This window comes from Pithys albifrons, chromosome 5 (assembly GCF_047495875.1).
Source record: "Pithys albifrons albifrons isolate INPA30051 chromosome 5, PitAlb_v1, whole genome shotgun sequence".
NCBI lineage: Eukaryota > Metazoa > Chordata > Aves > Passeriformes > Thamnophilidae > Pithys > Pithys albifrons.
In genome coordinates, this window is record NC_092462.1 from 6,874,371 (window position 1) to 6,897,140 (window position 22,770).

At 43.8% G+C, this 22,770-nt stretch overlaps 1 protein-coding gene across 14 annotated transcripts in view; it reads left to right on the forward strand.

The window, feature by feature from the left end:
* Window positions 1-303: 303 nt before the first annotated feature.
* The window catches only part of JADE1 (jade family PHD finger 1), a 48,271-nt gene continuing 25,804 nt past the window's right edge, over window positions 304-22,770 (forward strand). For 2 of the 14 annotated variants that reach the window (XM_071555579.1, XM_071555592.1), the window contains exons 1-2: window positions 1,248-1,387; window positions 8,967-9,044. In XM_071555579.1, coding sequence (XP_071411680.1) covers window positions 1,285-1,387; window positions 8,967-9,044 — 181 coding nt within the window. In that variant the 5' untranslated portion in view covers window positions 1,248-1,284. Of the gene's footprint in view, window positions 520-572; window positions 653-1,135; window positions 1,216-1,247; window positions 1,388-1,646; window positions 1,935-2,040; window positions 2,911-2,961; window positions 3,008-8,693; window positions 8,797-8,945; window positions 9,045-22,770 lie in introns of those variants that run through there. The other 12 variants (XM_071555581.1, XM_071555587.1, XM_071555583.1 and 9 more) reach the window with 12 other exon arrangements.

Below are 22,770 nucleotides of genomic sequence, written 5' to 3' on the forward strand. Positions count from 1 at the left end.
TCTGCCAGCCGCGCAACGCTGCCTCCCATCTGTATTTCCGAGCCCGCTCGAACATAAGCGAGGAGACGGCTGGACCGGGGCGGCCGCGCAGCCCCGGGGATCAGGGAGCGAGGAGCAGCGAGTGCTCCGTGCTGTGCGCCCAGGCCCGCCAAGAGTTAACTGCAGCTCCCTCGAGACCGCCGCCGCCTCCCCACCCTGGTGCTGCATTATTATTATTATTACTTCCCCCCCTTCCCTCGCTTTCCAGTTTTGGCAGGGGATTAAAGCAGCTCCCCCCTGTGGCAGCAGTGACCCAGAAACGAGTTTGATTCTCGGAGTCGTTCCTCCATAATAAGTACAAACGTCAGTCTGAGGAGTGTGTGTGTGTGTGTGTGTGTGTGTGTGTTTGTGTGGCGCAGGGAGCCGCTCTCCGCGCCCGTTCGTCGACGCCGCGCCGAACTCATGCGGCGGCCCCGAGACCTCCGTGCAGGGGGAGCCCGGCCGCGCCGTCCGCCCTCACCGCCGCGCCGCCGCCAGCAGGTAACCGAGCCCGCCGCAGCGCCAGCCGGGGAAGCCGCCAGCACAGCCATATTTGATGGAGGTTTTTTGTCGCTCCGGAGGCGGCGGGAGCGCAGTTTCGTGCCGAAGGTCGCTGCCTAGTGGAAATAAGATAGTACGTCATTAACATGGCGCCAAGAGCCGTGCGGCTCGGTGCGGGGCGAGGGGAGGCGGACGAGTTGCGGCTCCGCTATCCCACAAGCAACTTGTGCGGGGTTGGCGCGGGCGGAGGCAGGAAGGGAGGCTGCGCTGCCGCTCGGTGCGGCGGGCCGCTGCCGGGCAGCGGCGGCCGCGTTGTTGTTTCGCTGCGGGCAAGTGAGGACCACACAGCTCCCCAGGTGCAGTGGACAAGTGAGCTGCCGGCGTGCCGTGCCGTGCATTGCGGTGCCGCTCGGCGCCCCGCCTCGGGCATCGCTGTAGGCTGTGCCGCGGCGCGGGGGCGCCGGGCCGCAGCGCCAGGCATCACCCACCACGGAAAGTAGGAAGCGTTGGAGAAACTTGGTAGTCAGATGCCCATGGCAGAGCGCAGGTCCTGCTCGGATACGGATGTGTAGGAAGGGGGCGGGGGAAGCCATGGCCTCACTCTGTTACCCATATGCCCTCGAGACCCGTCGCCTTTCGCCGCGAGCGGGGAAGGCGTGCATGGGGGAGGAGGTGTTTGTGTGCAGAAGCGACTTTGTAAGTTACGCTGACCTCCATCCCCGCCCCGCCAGACGCACTTGGCTTTGGCTTGTAGGAGATAAAAAAATGCTTGGAAAGCACACAGCCTGCTCATCGGTGAATTTAGACAGAAGTTGCCTTTCGGAGCGAGAGCGCTTCAGCTTGTTTAGCCGCCTCCTCGATGGGCACGGTGGGTGCTCTGCTGGAGGCGCGGACCGCCAGGCTAACACAGGTTGCCTCCGCGGCAGGAGAACAACTTGCCCGAGGCCCGAAGTACATGTGTTTGAGAGTGGGAAAAGGCAGGGAAAGGCGTGCGGCGCTGTCCGGGCCCGCCGGGGCGCGGGGCGGCATCGGGGCAGTGGCGAGCAGGTGCACGGTGGTCCCGCGGCGCCCGACCCCGGTCCGAGGTCCGGGAGGTGAATCGGGAGCGGAGCAGGGAGGCGCGGTGGAGCCCGGCCCCCTCCCGCTGCTCGGGCCGTGCCTGGGGCAGGACGACGGGGCGAATCCGCGTGGCCGGGCTGGAGTTTGTAGGTGAGGGAACGGCAACGCTGTTCGCGGTGTCGGGGCGCGAGCGTAACACCACAGGAGAAGGAGCGCGGGGAAGCCGCGGCGAACGTCCGAAGTTGCTCGCGCGGCGGTCAGGGAAGCTCCACGATTTGGGCCTTCCTTCGGTACCTGGCAAGCGAGACGGGTCCGGGCTAAGGTATTTCTGTGTAACGGGCCGACCTCCCAGGGAGGTGAGTGCAGGTCCAGCCAATCATTCCACTTGCGCCCCTTAAACAAAGGCGCCCTGATGGCTGCTGCCACCCTACCCGTCCCTGGGCTCAGGTAGCCGCCTGCTCAGAATAGAATTTGCGGGGTGGAGTTTTTGTTTGTTCGGGGGTTTTGTTTTCTTTTGCTTCTCCCTTTCCGTTCGCGCCCGCCCGTTCGTGCCCGATAGGGGGTGGGATGCTGATGATTTGGGGAAGGGCGGAGGCAAAGGGTGTTTGTTTGCACCGCCTGCTGGTTGGTTTCCTGTGACAAGAGGTGAATACATAGTTTCCAGAACTGTCTGGGAGTGGGAGGAGAGACAGACACAGAAGATGAGCTCAAGTCTCCTCCGAGCTGTCGCTTGATTCGTTGTCGTGGTCCCCCCTCCATCGCAGCGTGGCGATGGGGATGAGCAGGGAAGGTGCCTTGGCCGTTTTTGGCAGTGTCAGTGTTTTAGCGGAGAGGCAGCGGAGCCGGGGGCACGAAGTTTGATTTGCAGCCAGGGCCGGGCGGATTGGTGCGGCCGACGGCGGGGAGGAGCGGGAACGGGAACCGGGAGGGTGGAGGAGGAGGAGGCGAGCCGGGCTGTTTCATGTGGAAACCGAGGCCCTGCCGCTGGACGGGAAGGTGCCACCCCCATAGGGGAGGTGTAACCCGGCGGCACCCGGGCCAAGGGGAAGCTCCGTCTCCTCTCCGGACGGTGGCCGTTCTCCGGCGGCGCTCCCGCGAACCCTTGGCGGACGCAGTGCAGACAAGCTCCGCTTCCGTTCCGGTCGGAGCTGACATGGAATCGCTGCGGGGGGAGAAGGAGGAGAGCCGCCCTCAAGGGCACCCGCCCGGCCGAGGCCCGGCGAGCGGATTAACCGCGAGGCGCCGCTTTTGAATTGATTTCCGGAACCTCGTCTTCCACCCTCTGGAAAGGCGGTCCCAAGCCCGCAGGCACTGGCGCGACTCCGCGCACCTGTGAGTAGTGCCTGCTGTCGGCCAACTTCTCCCTTCGTCTCTCCTACCCCTCAGCTGACCGCTTTATTCAGAGAAAGTGCATTAGATTCACCCACAGGTGAGATCCAGGGGATCCTGAGTCCTGCCAGTCGCCCAGTAAAAGCGGCTGTGTGTGACTTGGTCTGAGTGGTCATATGCCTGCATTAAAAATAGATTGTGTCTCCTTGGGTAGCCGTGACATAGTATTAGAAATTATGGTAGCATTTAGCAACATGTTTTAGTTGACATTTTAATCTCAAAAGCTGAAGATGCTTTTATGCTAGCCCCATTTTTTAGGGAAAATTTAGCTGTTACTTGGAATAACTTCCTTTGTAAGCAGGCACTGTCTTTTAAATCAGTCAAAAGCTGCCCACACTTTCAAACCTAAAACCTTCATGAAAGTCATGCCAAAATATACTTACTATGATTCTCTTTCTAGTGGTTTCTCACACACAGTGGGATATTGTTGAAACAGCAAGGGTTGTATGTTTAAGTAGCAGGATTTTCCCTCTGGCTTCAGATACCACTTGGTCCCTGCTTTTGAGCTATGTTTGATACATATGTTTAAAATAAAATCATAATAATAAACTCACCATTCGCCTCACAGCTGCAGATTTCCCTTCCAGCTTCTCTGGTTTCATTCCCAATTCACAGACTATAGTAAAAAAAACTTCAGTCTTTCCTCAAATGTTTTCTCCATGTGGTTAGCACTGCTGCTTCATGTTCCTGTTTTCAGCTGGAGCTGAACCCTTTTCCCAGGTGGAAGAGATGAACTGCAGTGGGTGTAGGTTGAATTGCATTAATTTATGGAGCCCACTTGGTCTTTTCTCAAGATGTTGGGCGGTCAGTTTAACTACTACAGTTTGGGAGTAATTTTCTGCTGCTGCCCTGGTAGTAAGGTAACATTATGCCACAGGTGTGTAAATGAGCACGAGGATTCCTGAAAAGTGTTGGGCTGATATGTCCACATTGTGCTTCTCCTGTTCCTTATGAAATTTTGAATATATGGACTGTAGTCAGTGGAAATATTCCTTGTGGAGAACATTCTTGGCCTAGGACTATACCTTTCTTGTACTCTATAATACTGTAGTATTTAATTTAAGAACTCTTCTGGTATCTTTGTGACTTCATGGATGGTAAAGAGAAATTTTAAAGTTTTAGGTGTATCTTAGTAGTATAACTTACTTCTGATGCAGTTCCTTTTTTTGTTTCAGGTCTGGGATAGAAGCAAAAAAGCTTCTTGCAGTGTCAGGTGCCAGTGAAGACTGAGGTGGTGTCATAAATAAGCTATTTAAAAGGAGCACAGTAATAGAGGCCTCATGTCTTCATCTACTATCCATTTTGTAGAGCTGTGGCACACTTCAGTTCCATTTGTGCAATAACTGTTTTGAAGTGATTTCTTGTCTACTAGGGGTAGTTAGGTCTTAATTTCATAGCAGTTAGTAGGTACCTTTCAGGAAAAGCCAGTTTTTCAGTTTGTCTTCAGGGTGTACATCTGTCATAATTCTGGTTTCTTCTCATTCTGTCTCTGCAGCTGTTCAGTGCAGTTTGTTGTAGTGACACCTGTTAACACAGTTACAATTTATTGTTAGAGTTTGAATTATACACTCTCATTATCCAGAGGTTTATACAGCCCTTGAAAATACTTCAGTAAGAATTGTACTACATAAAACCTTTGACCTGAGGATGTAGATTTTTTCATGTGTATTCATTTTTTACAATCTGGTTCTGTTTAGCTATCTGCATAATAACAACTGATACACTTTACATCACTTTTCATTTATGTAGCATTTTACAAGTATTTTGAAAAAAGCCTACTGCTGTCTCCAAAATACAGTAGCCAAATTCAGGCAGTGTAATCTTGCCTTTAAAAATAACATGAGCAATTGTGTCATTGAAGTTCTGAGTTGCATTCATATGTTTAAACTTTCTACATAATCAGCAAGAATGATGAAAAAGGACAAATAGCCACTGGTGATGTGTCTCAGTAAAACAGAGCAGCATCTTCAGCTTCCAGAGCAGTGCAGGCTCACCAGTGCTGCCCTGGTATGGCCAGCTCGCCTGACAGTGCTTAGGGGCTAAAAGGTCATGGCCCCTGTAGTATCTATGCCATTTATCATGGTGGTATTATTGGATGAAGTGCTTTTAGATGCTTTGTCTGCCCTAGGAATTGAGGTAACATTGCCAGCTGTTCCTTGAAAGCTGTATTTGATTAAGACTGGCATTACTCTGAGTTCACTTTGATTTCCCTCTCCCCCCAATAAAGGGATAAATGTTACAGTAAAGTCCTCAGGAGAAAACACTATCAGCATGCTGTGTGTTGTTCTGTTTGGTTTCAGAACAAAAAGAAACAAACATCTTTCAGGGAAATGAAACTGAAAGTTTACCTACAAAAGTTGCTGAGTTACTAAGAATTCACGGTTTCACTGAAAATTCATAGAATGTTGATAGGATGCTTGGTGATGTATCCTTTGTCACCTTTGGGTTGCTGGATTTTGTGGTAGCTTCCCAAGTGCTGGGCTTTCTCTTCAGAGTGTGGGCAAATGCCCTTTTGGAGGTGGTGTAAAGATTTGGGAAAAACAGCTGTAGAAACATTTGATAGGATATCCAGGGTTAAAGGGCACTGCTGCTTGGTTGGCTGCTTCCTTGCTTCAGAGGAGCATTTCTTTTGTGATAGGGGTTGGGAAGTTACTCTGTGGCATGTGTGGGTGCAGTGAATGTTTTGTGGAAACTTCTGGGCTGGACAGCAATAATGTGGTTGCATCCAGCTGGGAACTGAGCTCAGTAACCTGCATGGTCTCTTCCTGTCCTACAAGTGTTGTAGGCTGGGTGCATAGTTTTTACTTATTCTTGGTATGAATCTTAAAACTGGGCTCAACTGTTTTATGTTTTCTATGCTTACAGGCATAGTGATCACAGTGTATGTGATTTGAATAGGAAAGGCCTGCACCCCTCTGTCTGCACCTCACCATCACTGTATTAATCAGTGTTTGTTTTTCATGCGGTTCTTGTGTGACTTTGAGTCACCCACAAACTGACAAAACCTGATAGTCTTTGTGGCAGAGGCACCGTGATACCCTTAAAAGCAACAGCATTTCCATGTCCATCTGTGTGGTTTTATTAGCTGTTCCAGTGTTATCTTCAGAATTTGTGTTCTGAACTGTGGGTATGAACATCTGGTGGGAGCAGCTTAAAATTATTTTAGAAGTTGAAAAAAAGCTGTTTTGTTACTTCTAATGACTAAAGTTCTTACAAGATTTGAATCTTGCTCCAAGAAGCCAAATGATGCCTTTTCATCTGTGATTTAGCTCCCTGTAAACTCAGGTTATAGTCAAAGATAGGAAAATGAGTTTTCTGGGTTTTAGCTCTTCTTTTTTTAATATTCTTTTGTTTTCCCGTGCACCTATAAAGCAATCTCATAGGAGCTTCATCAAATGGGATATTTCTTTTAATGTTATTATTGAGAACACAGGGTTTTCAGTGTGACCAGTTTCAGAAACCTGACTAGAGTGGATGAGGAAATTGGCTACCTTATATAATACTCTGTACTCCAGGAAAGTATCTTCTATTCCTATTTCCTGAAAAACTGGAGTGTTTGAATTGGCAGGTGTAAGTACCACTCTCTCCTTTAAAGAGCAACAGAAAAAGAGATATCTAGTTTGTTTTGTAAAGACACACGATAGGAAGAAGAAACTTCCATTTCTTTCCTAATTTTTTTGAATTTGCACAAAGTATGGCTAAGAGAAAATCAATTCAAAATGCACTTACCCAGGAAGATGTGAAGGAGCAGAATTTCAAATTTTCTTGTTCATTACAAGTTCACAAGTATGTCTCAGTGATATTTTGCATTACAGTGCATCTTTCCAGACCTTGTGGGAATGAACCAAGAAGTGAGGAATTTGACCAGGAATATGCAAGTTACATTTCTGAGATAGAGCAATTTTTCATTGTGTTCCATATCTTCTTTATTAATGGGAGATATTTTCACTCTGAGTATCTTCTTTTACATTGCCATTAATAATATGTGAACTAGTAGAGAAAGTACGTTTCAGAATAGATATTATCCCCCTAGTTTTGGCCTCATAACAGCTAATTGATTTTTCAGTTCTGTCTTAGCCTGTTTTGGATCTGAATGTTGATTTTCCGTCTTAATAAGTGACTGTATCAGAACTTGTCTCTGAATCTCCTACATGTATACAGGATCTGTACTCAGAAAATTTTGATGGTCCAGACTGGTTTCTGTGTGTATTCACTGGCAGCATTTCCATCTGCCATACACACAAAGTTTTGGCCTACTTCAAAGCAGTTCTTTTGAGAGAATTCTTCTAGCACTGTAAGAGACTGTCATTTATGATACTTTATTCTCTGGCATCAGACATTATATGTGAACTTTTACTCTATGAAATGGTGACAAAAGGTCTTGGTAAGGTGAACCATTCAGTTTCTCTTCAGTGAGCAAAGTATGCAGTTCAAAACTGTTACATGTTTCAAAGACAGAGGTATTAAATGTCACTCTGAAAAGCCACTCTGTGAGAGGGAGGCTTCCCCCAACTTTGTTTGCAGGTATAAGAAAAAGGAAGCAATTGTGCAATGTTTGGGCACTTAGAACCATACCAAGTTCAATGAAAGTGTAAAATAGAATCTCAGGTTCAGCTGCTTGTGATTTGCTCGTGGAGATAAAATGAATTCCCTCAAAAATGATAATTTTGTTTTATATGAATAACTTCTGGAAGAGCAGATATTTTGCACTCTTTTGGAAAAAGTGTCAGGCTTTGGTTAGGCTTTTTGGGTTTCCTTATTTTGGAAATTAGTCTTAGAAAAGTCTATAAACTAGTCTTATAAGAGTGTTGCAGAGTTTCCTACAATAACCCATGTTCTCAGTGAACAAAGATGAAACAGTTAATTATTACACTGAAGAGTCAATGAAAAGAGTTGTTCAGAGGTTTTGAGGAAATCCAAACTCATGTAAAAATAAGGTTAGATTTTCTGCACCTACATAGAAGCAAAAAAATGTTTTGGCATCTGATCTCCAAGTCTGTACACCAGAGATGTAGCAGAATGCCCAGACTTTGTTGATATCATTCATGATTGATGCGTGGTGAGCAAAGACTGAGGGGGTTTGATGTGCATCTAGAGTCCCTTGTCAGTTTAACTTGTGGTGGATATGCCTTTTTGCACTTGTCATATTTTTTCTGTTCTTCAACTTACACTCTTTAGTAGCTTTTTACATGTAAATGCTGACTAGCTATTTACAACTTCCTTGATTTTTCTGAATTTGGTTTTGTTCCACAGAGAATAACACAAAAATACCAGCGCCCTGAGAATAGCAGTTAAAAAGATTAGGAATTTTTTCCTTATACATCACTGGCTTATGTGCAGTTGAACTCCATATTGCTAGAAATCTAGCAGTTTGAAGGAATTTCTGACTAATCAATTGGTGGTCTTATTCCCAAAGAACAGTTAGTGTTAGGAATGGTACTAGGAATGTGCCTGAAGGAGGAAGTAACTCTCTTACCTTAGAGTGTAGTGCTTTCCAGGGCATTGATGATGCATGTTCAGTTATTCAGGGCAAACTGGGCTTGCTACTGCTGATATTTAATTTTTTATGTATAAGTGGGTGACTAATCTCAGATTTCATAAATCTGGCACTTTGAACAGGTGTAAAATACTTCCAAAAACGTATTACCCAAAGCAAATATTTAAACAAGGAGTAAAAATGTTATTGAGTTGCAAATCTAATGTCAGAATGGGCAGAGGAAGTTAAGGACCTTGACTGTAGATATCCAATGACTGTAAGACCTCTCAGGACAAAAATATGCTTTTGTTGTGGGGTGAAAGCATTAATGGGGTTGTCATTGATACTCTTCAGTGTTTTTCACCTGGTCATGTGATGACTGCCTCATTAAGCATCCTTGAGAGAATCACTGTTTAAAGTTGTTTGTTTTCTTTTGTGTGCTGTAAATCCTCACATGCCATCAGAAACAGGACTCGACTGTGTGTTATTACCTTGGTTTAAGTGCTGTCTCATTGCTTCATAGGTTTCCTGCTGTTTCCCGAGGAGATCATGAAACGACATCGGCTTCCCAGCAGCAGCGAGGACTCTGATGACAATGGTAGTAAGTGCTCCTTTGTTGTAGAGTGCAGAAGGTTAGAGTTTGAAAACATGTTTTAATGCAGTGTTTTGTGCACCAGAGGCATTTTGCATATTGGTTGGACTGGTAGAAATGTGTATTGTAAGGATTTAGTTTGAACTCAGTTATTCTGAGCCCAGGTGGACGACAGCAGATTCAGGATCCCTATATTGAATTGACTATGTAGTTGTAGTTGATGAGATAAGGGGAAGAGTCAGTGGTCATCTTTAAAAACTTTGCAAGCAGCGTAATTTATCATTACAGGGACGGAACGAGCATGGAGATATCTGCTGACATTGCCCATAAAAGTCTACGTAGGGACTTTAAATTTGCTTCAGTGTTCTCATGCTCTCTTATACAATGGAAAGCTATAGTGCTTCAAGCTTAAGCAGAAAAGATTGATGGAGCATAGAAGTTGTTCCTTACTTCATTTGAAGATTATCTTTGAGGAATAACTTTAAAAGAATTTGAATTCAATAAATAGTAATTTGGATTCAGAATGAATTTATGTTTTTTAACTGTTTCTATACTGATACAAATAACACTGAGCTCTGTGTGTTTGTAGTGGGTTGACCCTAGCTGGATGCCAGGTATCCACTAAAGCCACTCTCTCACTCCCCTTTCCAGCTGGACAAAGGAGAGAAAATATAATGAAGTGTTCATGAGCTGAAGTAAGGAATGGGAGAGATCATCATCATGGGCAAAACAGTCTCAGAGTGGGGATATTAATTAAATGTATTACCACCAAGATCAGAGCAGGAGAGCGAAAAGTAAAATAAATCTCAAAAGCAGCTTCCCCAGCCTCTCCCGAGGGTACGATCAGCTGTTGTCTCCCACAGTGTGGGCTCCTCTCTCCACAGGTCAGCAGGTCCCTGCCATGACTGTGCTCCATCATAGGCCTCCCAAGGGATCACAGCCTCCTTTGCACATCCACCTGCTCCAGTGTGGGTCTTTGCACTCCTGTGATCCTTCACAGGCTGCAGGGGCACAGCAGCCTCACCATGGGCTGCCCCATGGTCTGTCCGAGGACCTCAGCTCCAGTGCTTGGAATGCCTCCTGCCCTTCCTTCTCCACTGACCTTGGTGTCTACATTGTTGTTCACATGTTCTCACTCCGCTCTTCTCTGGCTGCCCTTTTCATCTGCACAACACCTTCTTCTTCTCCTTCTTATATATATTATCACAGAGCCATTGCTATCATTCCTGATTGGCCCAGCCTGGGCCAGCGTCAGGAAGCCCATCCTGGAGCTGGCTGGCATTGGCTGTACCGGTTACAGGGAAAGCTTCCATCAGCTTCTTACAGAAGCTACCCCTGTAGCCCCCACCACTACCAAAACCTGGCTACAGAAACCCACTACAGTGGTATATCTGTCTCTTGTGTTTGAATTCTAGTGATTGATAGTTTTTCACGTAAGCGGAAAAAAGAAGGTGGGGGAGACAAGAGGACAGTTTTGGAAATGGGCCGAGGTATTTTATTTGCCCAAATAAGGTTGTACTTGACAATAGGGCAGCTCAGCCAGTTGTCAGAGATTTTCCTGGTTTTAGCATGATGTGTCTGTGTGCACGTCTTCAAATCTGAAGTATTTTGTAAAACTTCAGTCCAAAATGTAACAGAAAATGGTCGGGCTGGTTTTCCAGGTGCTTTTGAAAATTTTACTCCAGAAACATAGCCCTGTGTTGCACTGTGGCTCTGCACAGGCGACTGCTTCCCTCCATGCATTTCTTTGTCTGTGCTTCATAGGATCCTGCTCAGGTATGGCCAAATCTGCCTCTTAGAACAACCTTATGTAAACTACTGCTGAAATGAAGCGGTAAAGATAAAATGATTAAAGAAGGTGTGAACTAGCAACCTGATTAGGAGTTAGGCCAAAGAATTGAGTAACATCTGAGCTGAGGGATATGTCTTGTTTTCGGAGAGCTACCTACAGTGGGGGGATTTTGGAATAAGAAAAACCAAAACAAAATAGACCTGTTTTTCTATGTTAGAAGTTTACTCTAAGTTGTAAAAGTTTAATTTGGTGTATTTCTTTAAAGGTGATGTGTACTTCCCCCCAAAAAAGTGTGGTTTTACTTATAAAACAGACAAGTAGCAGCAAACATGATGTCTTCCATTCAAATTTTGTTTCACCCTTTTTTCATTCCCTAGTAGCTTTAAAAAGTGTTCCATATTGATAGTAGTCTTTATTTTCACACCCTTAGCTGTTTTTTTTTAAATTCTTTGATCCCTTGGTGTACCTTGTGTTACAGGCTTTACCAAATAAAATATGAAGCAGCTGATTTTGGAGTTGAAGTCCTGAAACAGATACAGTTGGCTGACTTGTTGCTGATTATAGCACTTGTTTGTAATGTAATTTGGTATATAACTATTTGGAATAGAGTTGTCAACTTAGCTAATTATGTTCTCCACAAAATCTGTTCCATAGATCAAGATCTAAGAAAATGAGTTTGGAAGAGAAAAGCAAACCCCTTGCCCTTCTATTTTAAGGCCTAAATAATTTTGTTGAATAAATTGCATGGTAAAGGCAGTAAAATTTAAAATATTTTCAAATATTATTTGAAATATGTGCCATTTCCCTTTCATTACACTTTTTTTTTTGGTTATGTTTTTTTTTCCTCTTTTGAAGGAGGAAAATTCAGATACTTGTTCCTGCTTATTTATTCTATTATTTTATGCATTTTCAAAAAAATCCAGAGTTAATCAGAAGCTCAGATAACTTTGAATGTGGTGTCAGCACCTCCAAGGCTTTTTGTTACTCACGCTTCCCTGAGAAGAATGACTGACACTCACACCCTTTCTCTCCACTATTCCTGTTACAGGAGATACCAGTTGTTCCTTGCAACTATGTTTTAATGTCAAGGGTCTCCTCTTACAGGTTTCACCTTCACAGGATCTTTTCTTGCCTTTAGCAGAACTACTGATTCCGCTTCACTCTTTCTTTCTGTATTCTTACTCTGCCAGTAGTATCTTTGATCCACTGTACTTGCAGTAGTGTTAGAAGGGTAAGCAAGATTTTTTCCATAAAAAGATGAAAAAAAAGATTTCTATGAGTTTCCACACTCACTATGGAAGGCTTTAAGTTCACTAGCTAATTTTTCCTTCTCAGAGTGTCCAGAGGCAGAAAACAATTAACTTGACTATTCTGGGAGCTTCAAACCGATGTCTTTTAGTTGAAAAGTTGATATTTTAATAAAGACTTAGTTGGAATACTATTCCCAAACATCTGCTTCCCTTCAGTCAGTAGGGAAGCAGATGTTTGACCTTGACCTTGACCTTGTATCCTCTTGACCCTCCAGCAGGCTTATTGCATTCCCATCATTCTGAACTCAATAGTATTTGAGTTTAGGGCTCAGCACTGCTCTCCCTCATCTCACAAGGTGAGGATTGGGTCTCCAGCTGCTGCATTTCTGCAGTTCTGAAGTTGAGTTTTCATGCTATGCCTTACTAGACTGATCAGGCATCTCAGATTGATCATGAGTGTTGCTGGATAAATGTGGTTGGAGTAACCTGAATGATGGTGCTTTTCTGGGCTAAAATCCAGCATGTAGAGTAGTGCCATCAGGAAAATATTTTGGGATGAAAAAAGTGTACATTTTATTCTATTGTAATATAATAATAATAATAATAATGATGCTACTAATAATAGAATTTATCTAAAAAAAACGTGTTCCACTGGACCACTGAACACAATCAATTTCTTTGGTAGCCACAAGGAGATAGAGAAGCAAAGCTCATACCCCAAGCACTAAATATACATTATACTGAAGATATAATAGTTCTTCAGAGGAAGAAAAAGCTGCTCTTATTTTGTGAGATGAAAGAAGGGAGAAGAGTTTTCATGTAGGGGTGAAATATTGAAGAGAAGAAAGCTTAACAACATGACTGCAGTCCTAGAGTAGATACGTGTATTTACTGACTTAGGTAAGATATTTGACTGTGGGCAGTTCTGTGTTACAGTATTTTAAAACTTTGCAGCTCAAAGTCAGCACCCTCTCATTCCTCATCACTTTTTTGCCCTCGAACTTGATTCTTTCCCAAAATCTAAGTGCAGACTTTAAGCTCCTAAAAGTGTTTATTTTATGTCCTTCAACCCAGCTTCTGAAAATTGTTAAACTGTGTCCCCTTAAAATCAGAATTTTAAATCCTCATTTCAATATGAGGCCAAAATAGCATATTTTAAGCACTGGGTAAGAGATGTCAGTGCCAGTTGTACCCAGCAGTTCTGCACTTAGTCCCTGGATATCCAGGTGTGTTCTCAGGGATTTTATTTTCTGAAATTAGAGGTCACTTTTGAACATTTCATCTGTGAAATATGGAATGAAAAGTGGCTGCAGGCATCGCTCTGGATGTTGAACTTTTGTCTAAATACAGAGGAATGGTATTGAGAGAGGCTTGAGGAGGTAGTTAAGAGGACTGGCTTCTGAAAGCTTTCCTTTTTCTGTCACCTATCAGCTGTTAGTTTCTGTCCCTTTCCAGATACTGTAGTACAGCAACTCTAATAGTCATTAATATTAGCCAAACCTTTTGATGGACGTGGTATCTTCTTCAAGGCCTGCATTATAGAAATTAGTAATTGGTTTGCCTCAAACCAATTATGCACCTGTTTTCTCGTGGCTCAATAGGGGTTTGATAGTTTTTAATCAATTTTTGTTACACTGCATTTCTGCTCACTTCTCTGTTTTAAACCTTCTCTTCATGGTTCCAGGGCTCATTTTAATTAGGTGCTAAAGCTGTTTAAGTTTTCCTGATCAGTGTCTGACCTGACTTTTTAGCCTTGTTGGTCTGTAAACTACAAAGGTAGTTTGTGCTGAATATTCCATATGCTTTGTTTCCTGGTGAGATCAAGCTATGCAGTGGTGTAGTTCCCATTTACAGCTTCAAGGCATTCCTTTTTGCACAAATGGGTTGGATGTGTTGGACAGACTGTGTTTGAGAAATGTCTGAAACTCCTGGACAGCTGTATTGTGGGGAGAGTGGGTGAAATCTGGGTACTCCTTCATGTGAAAGAGAGTTAGTTTGCCGTTTTCCATGACCAGGGAATTCAGAGCATGATTTTCTTCACACTTTACTTGCTCCCACAATGCTTCTTCATATTTTTTTGAGAGGTTATCAATTTATCATACAGCTACCTGCAGAGTGTCTGAGAGACACTTGCAGATGAAAAATACTTCTAAGATTTACAGAGTTCTGAAAAATGAAAGATTTAATACTTACAGATTATTTAATAGAGTTCTGTAATTTAGGCAGACGCCTATTCTATCATTGCTAAACAAATGTTATTTTAAAGTTAAATGAATTTTTGCAATATCCATTCCTCTGACTGAATGATAGGGATCTTACATTTAGAAAGGGCTTTGAATCCCAATGGATTCCACAAGTGTTTGAGATGGATCCCAGAGTGCCTTCACAAAAGTTACTGAGTACATAACCTTACGTGTGTGTGTGTCATTTATTGTTGAATTGCAGCTGCTGCGGGCCTGAAATGTGGTGATCATGTGCATGGGATGCTGTGCAGTGTTTTCTGAAAAGGAAGTAAAGAACGTGTGTTGTTTTTCAGTTAAATTGGCTGGTAGGTGAGGGAAGGTGATTAAATAACAAAATGTAATGTAATTTGAGTGCTAAGAGTTTGGGCAAAGAAACAAGTTTAGCAGTCTCTACTGTGCTTTTGAAAAAGGGTTATGGCATTTAGAGTAATGACGAATGGCCAGAACCAGCATCTTACCTGAAGGTTAATCTCACAGGCGTAGGGTGGCTTTTGGTAAAGTTGTTGGAGCATTCTGGAAGAGCAATTTAAAAGGCTTAGCTAGGCTGATAGGATATCACATGTGAGAAAGGGACTTCACATAATCATCACTGTCATTTGACAGGAAAAAAGATTGACAGGAGGAGAAGTGTCAGCAAAACTTCAGCTCTGGACATGAGGAGAGCAGACTTCAGGCTGCTCAGGGAACTAGTAAGTAAAGTCCCCTGGGAGAATGTTTTTGCAGGTGCTGTTTATAATAGAAGGGTTAGAACGTAGAAGGGTTACAATGTATGGAGCTCACTATTGGCAATGGCACAGTTGAGAGCCTCTGGGTAAGAATCAAGGGAGGAACAAATAATGCCAATGTCATAATGGGAGAATACTACAGACCTCCCAACCAGGGGAATGACGCCAACAAATTTTTCTTTGAAGAACTAACGGACACTTCCAAGTCAACTGCCTTTGTCCTTATGGGTGATTTCAACTGGCTAGAAGTTAACTGGGAGCATCATACAGCTGGTACAACCTGGGCCAGAAGATTCCTAAAAAACCTGGCTGACAACTTTGTGGAACAGGTAGGACCTAAGGAAGCCAACTCAGAAAGACACTCTCCTTGATCTGCTGCTTGTGAACAGAGTGGATCTTGTGAGTTTAAGTGGAGATTGGTGGCCATCTTGGCCACAGCAACCAGGAGGCAATTTTGTTTAAAACCTCTGTTGACAGAAAGAAAAGTGCCAGCAAAACTTCAGTTCTGGACATGAGGAGAGCAGACTTCAGGCTGCTTAGGGAATTAATTAGTAAGGTCCCCACGGAAAATGATTTTGCAGGTGCTGGGGTCTATCAGTGCTGATCACTTTTAAACATCACCTCCTAAGGGCACAGGAGCAGCAATTCCCAAATGTCAGGAGTCAAGCAGCTGAGGCAGAAGGCCAGCTTGGCTGAACAGGGATCTCCTCTTGGATATAAGGTGAAAAAGGAAGAAGATGTATGCCCAATGGAAGCAAGGTCAAATGACATGGGAAGAATACAGAGATGCCGCTTGCCACTGTAGGGAGAAAATCCTCATGGCTACAGCTCAATGGGACTTGCAGCTGCCAGAAACATGGTTGACAAAAAGAAGAGTTTTTCAAATATGTTAATAGCAATGTATGTATATGTATGTATGGCCAAACTTCGCGAACGAAGATTTGGGAAGGGCTGTCCCCACGTGGGTGTGCCCTTCCAGCCTGCTCAGTGGATTTTAGGTGAGGCTCAGCGTGCGCAGAACTGGCCCCACCATTTAAGTCCTGAGGTTCATCTGCCATGGCCGAGCGAGCTTGGACAGTGCCAGTGAAGTCCTCAGGACTAGAACCTACAGCACCCGGCATTTCCCATGAGGTCTCCCATCCAAGTACTAATCCAGGGCTGACCCTGCTTAGCTTCCGAGATCTGACGGGATCGGATGATTTAACTGCCCATTAATAGTAATAGGCAGTATAGAAATATCATTGGCCCATTACAGGATGAGGATGGTCAGCACCCAAACTGGGACAGAGAAAAGGCAGAGGTGTTAAACGTTGAAACAAAGATGGGAGGGGAGGAAGGGTGGGTGGGGTCCTCCAAGGAATTTTTCTCTCCCTACCAACACAAAGGTTTTGGGAGTTGACATGCCAGGACTGAGAACAAAGGAGTGGTTGATGACTCTAGATTCCAACTTGATGGCTGGGGGAGGTGGGGAGAGGTTTGTGGGTGGTGCTGCAGATCAGTTCGTTTCTGGCGGCTGCTGTGGACTAGAAGCTACCATTGTGCCAGGCTGCTGAGCGCACCTTAAGGGGAGTTCCTTGGCTCTTCCCACTTTCTTCCCCCTCCGACTCTCCATGCACCCTGGGCTTCAGAGAGAGAGAGAGAGAGAGGGAGCGCCTTTTGCATTTGCTGCAGACTTCCTGAAGACCGATGCCAACTGCAAGGGGCTGCTAAGAACTACCACCCCGCTCACTCCCTACTCCCAGTGCCTCCTTCTTTGGACAGAGGACAAGGAGGGAGTTTACTCTGCCCTCAGGAAAGGGTTCCATCCTGCCCCCGTGTGACTACTATTACCACGTGAGTCATAAGGTGAACACCTACTCCGAATTTTCATTTTTGTCTCTGCCTCTCTGGAAAGAAAAAAAAAAAACCACTGGGTTCAGACGTGTAGCCAGCTGAGGTGCAACACTGCCATCTCCTACCCGTAAATGTAATGTCATCGGGAGACTTCCATTGGTTTTGAGGTTGTTTTGCTACAGTGGGTAGTGGCTTGCCTCTAATCTGTTTTATAGTTACATATATATATATAACAGTTAAGAACTGTTCTTCTTCTATACATTTCCTAATTAAAGTTTATTTTCTTTTCCTTAAATTTAAAAGGGGTGTAGTGTTGGTTATTGAGAAGAAGTTCCCTTCTCTAGTTTAAATACACACTGTGGTTTCCTTTAAACTAGGACATGTGTTAAATGCTTTCTTTGCCTCTGTCTTCAACGTGAATGACAGACCAAGGGAGTGCCCTGAGCTGCAGGACCACAACTATGAGAAATTATCAACTCCCAGCTGACTCTGAAATTGTGTGGGATCTGCTGCTCCAGCTGGATTCCTACAAATCTATAGGGTCTAATGGGATTCATCCCAGAATCCTCAAAGAGCTGGCTGATGTTATCACAAAATCTCTGTCAATGATTTTTAAGCGGTCTTGGGAAACCAGAGAGGTCCCAGTTCACCGGAAGCTGGGGAACATTGCCGTGATTTTCAAGGAGGGCAAGAAGGAGGACTCCAGAAACTACAGGCCTGTCAGTCTCACTTCAGTGCCAGGTAAAATCATGGAAAAGATTGTTCTGGGAAGTATTGAAAAACACTTGGAGGACAAGACAGTCATTGATCACAGCCAGCATGGCTTCATGAGATGAAAGTCCTGCTTATCAAACCTGATTCCTTTTATGACAGGGGAACCCAGCTAGGTGGTGAAGGGAAGCCAGTTGATGTAATCTTTTTGGATTTCAGTAAAGGTTTCAATACAGTCTCTCACAGGATCCTTCTGGACAAAATGTCCAACACACAGCTGGACAAACACATTATACAGAGGGTGTGCAATTGGCTTATGGGTCAGGCACAAAGAGTTACAGTGAAAGGTGTAACATCGGGCTGGTGACTGATGTGGGATCTGCGGGGCCCCATCTTAGGCCCAGTTCTCTTCAACATCTTCCCTGACGACTTGATGCAGGATTGGAAGAATACTAAAGCAGTGTGCCAACAACACTAAAATGGAAGGAGCTGTTGGCTCCCTCAAGGGTAGAGAGGCCCTGCAGAGAGACCTTGACAAATCAGAGGAATGGGCAATCACCAACTATGTAGAGTTTAACATGGGAAGGTGCTGGATTCTGCATTTGGGGTGGGGGGCAACTCTGTTTCTGTGTATAGACTGGTGAACAAGATGTTGGAAAGCAGTGCTGTGGAAAGGGACCTGGGGTTCCTGGTCAATGGGAAGTTGAATATGAGTCAGCAATGCCCTGGGTAGCCAGGAGAGCCAACCGTGTCCTGGGGGCCATCAGGCGAAGCATCACCAGCCAGTCAAGGGTGGGACTGTCCTGCTGTGCTCTACACTGTGGTGGTCTCACCTTGAACATTGTGTGCAGTTTTGGGCACCACAATGTAAGAAAGAGATTCAGCTAATTAGAGAGTGTCCAAAGGTGGGCCACAAGGATGGGGAGGGGTCTGCAGGAGAAGCCTTGTGAGGAGCAGCTGAGGTCATTTGGTTTGTTCAGCCTGGAGAAGAGGAGATTGAAAGGAGAGCTCGTTCAGTCTTCAACTTCCTTGTGAGGCGAAGTGGAGTGACAGACACTGATCTCTTTGCTCTTGTGACCAGTGACAGAACTCGAGGAAGCAACATGTACCTGTGTCAGGGGAGGTTTAGGCTGGCGATTAGGGAGTGGTTGGGCACTGGAACTGGCCTCCCCAGGGAAGTAGCCATCACACCAAGCCTGTGTGAGTTCAAGAAGCATTTGAACAATGCTCTCAGGCGCGTGGTGTGATTCTTGGGGTGTCCTGTGCAGAGACAGGAGTTGTACTCTGTAGTCCTGATGAATTTCTTTCCAACTCAGCATATTCTGTGTTTGTGGGGTTCATTTTTGGAGAGGCAGATTTTTCTTTACAAGACTGCTAGTATTGAGTACCCCTAACTCCACTGGGCTTTTAAGGCCTGACAACGTGGTGTCTGGAATGCTTACAAGGGAGGTGCTCAAATTCACTTTGATAATCTGTAGTAAACTTGAGTTAAAACTGTGTAGTGGCTGCCCTGAGACTTCAGGTGGGCAGCTAGAGTGGTACATGCATCTTGTGCTGAAAAATAAGATGGGGTCTAGGAATTCCTGATTGTTAGAAGAGTGACACATGCCTATTTATTGTTTTATGTGTGTTCTTTGAGATGATAAAACTAAATCGTGCTACTGAGGAAAGAGATGATAGGAGGGAGCTTATATTAAAGTGCTTTGGCGGGGAGCTGCAAGGACTGTTCATTATGTGTGTCAGAGACCAAGCTGTTCTGTGTTGTTGTAAAGCAGTGCAAAAATCATTTGGATGCATGCACTGTTCAGCAGCTGCAATTGGGGAATTGTCAAATGACTCCAAATTTTGAGTAGCATTGCTGTTGACAAGAGGTAAAAGGCCATTGCTTCTTCTGTTTTGATCTTAAATGAAATCATTGTATAATAATATGCTATAAAGATAAGGAAGATAGACGGGCAAAACCTCTAACAACAGAAGAGTGAGAAGGGAAGTTTGACTGTGTGAAACGATGTCATAGGTTGTGTTTGTTTGCTGCTTTCTCTGTGATAAGGCCCGAAGACTTCTGCCCAGCAGCTCTTTCTGTACCTGAAACTGCCCATAAGAATAGTCTGCTTTTATTTGCTTTGGGCTGGAATTTGAGTCCAGACTTGGAGATATGTCTAAGTGACTCTAAGAGCCACTGCTGTAAGGAATTGTGGACCAGGCACTAAATGGGGAGACTGAGCATCTGTTTTCTCCTCAGGTCTTTTTGACAGAGTATTGACAGCAGCACCTCATTGGTCGTGGAGTGAGCTGCAGAACAGCAAAGGCGTCTGGAAATGCCAGTGTTAAGCAGAAGTGACAGCCAGGTATAGATCTGTGTCAGGCATGTTTTGCTCTGTCATGCTGGGTAGTGAGAGTGTATTTATGGTGGGAGAAGTGCTTTCAGGGATCTGAGGCTTTGAAGTTTTCAGAGGCTATTAGCTGCACGTAGTTCTCCAGAGACACAGCTAGTTGCCCTACAGGTAGCTTTACAACAGCCTTGTGCATGGTAGCCAGTTGCTGAACCTTTTCTGCTCATGGTGAGCAGTATATTAGTTGTGGAGTAGAATTCCTTGAGGGCTTGAGTTGCTTTGTTGGTCCCGAGCAATATTGTGTTTTGATGGGCTTTTTTGGAATCAAAACATATTCTTGACAGATCATTCAATAAGTTGATACAGTTAAAATTGCTTATGTTTTTCCTTTCAGGAAGCTTGTATTCTTCACAAATACGGATAAAGAATGCACACTCCTTCATTGCTTGCTTTCATTATCAGGAGAGTATGTATATGTTACATGCACCCTGTGGCGATGCTATAAAAGCACAGTATTTACAGTGTAAAAAATATATAGTAGTCTTGAGGAAAAGAAAAAAATTCCTACCTGAGTCCTAGGGACTTACAAAAGGAAAACTGAGGCATATAGTAAGAGTATGATCCCTCTCCCATTGTTCTCAGTGACTAAATCCTTTTAAAACACACAAACACCTTGGTCATCTGAAAGGATCCTAACCCTAAAAGAATCCAAATTATCTTAGTGTGTCTTCTGGAACGATGATGCTAACTAGACTTCTGTGTTCATCCTTAATTTGCACTATCACGTAAAACTTAATGAGACACCTTTTATCCCTGATGTATAATGACAATGGTGATGCATGTTTTGGATGTGTTTATTTAGCTTTGTGCTTTAGAGTTGTGTATTTCTTGTATTTACTGTTTCTCACCTGGCTTTTAGTACTATGGGCTCTCTGAACAACTCGATTTTCTGTCTGCTGTGGAACTCATTCTTCCCGTGGAGATATATGTTATCTTACAGAACTTTTGTACCTTCCAAATCCCAATGATTCAGACTTTCCTTACAGTTTTCTTTTTTAAAATTCTATTTTATTAAAACTTTAGTTGTTTTTCTAGTCTTGGTGATCCTAATCTAGTTTGGGACTAAGACTCGTATTCAGAACACAATTCACGAATACAGTAATTTTGGATACTTAATGCAACAGGATAATTTTGTTGAAAAGTGTCCGGTATCTTTCTAAAAGAACTCAATCAAGTTTAAACACTTTTATAATACAGAAGAGATGTTTCAAATCCTGTGTTAGTTTTCATCACAGTAGATTGTTCCTTCTGTATAATCCAGGAATGGTTCTTACTTCATGCATTCACATGTAAAAATCAGATCATTAATCACTGAAATAGTTTTAATTGCTTGTGAATTTTTGCTTTCAGTGAGGTCTCTTTTCTTGGTTAGATATAACAATATAGAAAGGATGCTTAGAAGACTAATAATATCCTTCATTTTTCTGCTGCAATTTTAATGGGGTACTTGGAGTGTGTGGATTGCTTGTTAATGTGAGCAGCTTTGAGAAACTCAGTGACCTTGGCTGGCATTGGTGAAGGCAGTGATATTTTGCCATTAGCTTTGATGGAAGCAGAGTTGAAACTCTTGTCTGAGATTTCAAAAGTAGTTAAATTCAATACTGTTATGGACTGGATGTTTTACTATCATTTGGCTGGCTCCTTCCATTTCTTACACCTTTGTGTGGAAGTAGTGGTGATGCTTTGAATCTCTGAATTCAGTTGGGCTTTGTTTATTCAGTGAATACATGTTTTCCCAGTTCAAGTGAAGACCTTGCTAAAGGTCATCTGTTGGCTGCAGTGTGTAGCAAAATCTCAGTCCTGTGAGAAATTCTTCCACTGTTTTCTCCTAGTATAATCTGCAGTTGGTTTACATTGTTGAGAAAAATAAAAAAAGTCTCTTCAGCAACTTGCTGAAAACACTTTGGGTTTTCACTGTTCATTCACCAGTTTTATGTGCAAGGAATTTGCTATTACAGAACTATGTCAGAAACTCTTTGTTCCCTTATTCAGTGTAGGAAGTTAGTTGGCATGGAAAAAATACTCGTTATAATAAATCCTGAGGAAGACTGGCTGCATTTGAGTTGTCCCTTACCCACAGAAATTTTATGTAGTGTGCTTTCCTATAGCACTTTTAAAAAGTCACCTAAAATGAAGATCCTGTAGTTTTGGTGGTAAGAGTTGACTTTTTGTGTTACACAGTTAAGTAATCCAGTGCCCAAACCGTTGTGTATATAGACATAGAAGACATATAGACACTTGTTCTTAATGTGTAAGATGACACAGTAGAGAAATGGAGATGGCAGATATGGCAAGGGTTGTTTTACTCCTCACCTTTGTATCTTCTTTGTAACATGAGAGAGACTTGGAAATCCATCTGTTAATACTCATATTAAAAATGAAAAAGGCAGCCCATATGCTTTTTACATTCAATTTATGGTAAATTGTAATCAGAGCTGAATTAAAGGACACTGGTAAAAGACCCAGAAGTAGATCATACTGCCACTGCTCAAAGGTTTCCAGACACTTGCCTTACTTGGGAACAGCTGCATTAAAGCCTCCAGACTCAGCAGCTCTTCTCCTTGCCAGTACTGCTTGTTGTTCTTAATCTGTTATCTTGTGTGCAGGATCCCTCTCCCAGGTCCAATAGTGTACAAAAACACTCACACCCACAAATGAATTGGAGATAGCCAAGTGCCTAATTTGCTGGTGCAGTGGTTTAACTCACTGAACACCTCAGTGAAAGATATTAATGTCTTGCCAGTGGAAAATATCAGAACCCACGAGAAATGAATCTGTGTCTTCTAGT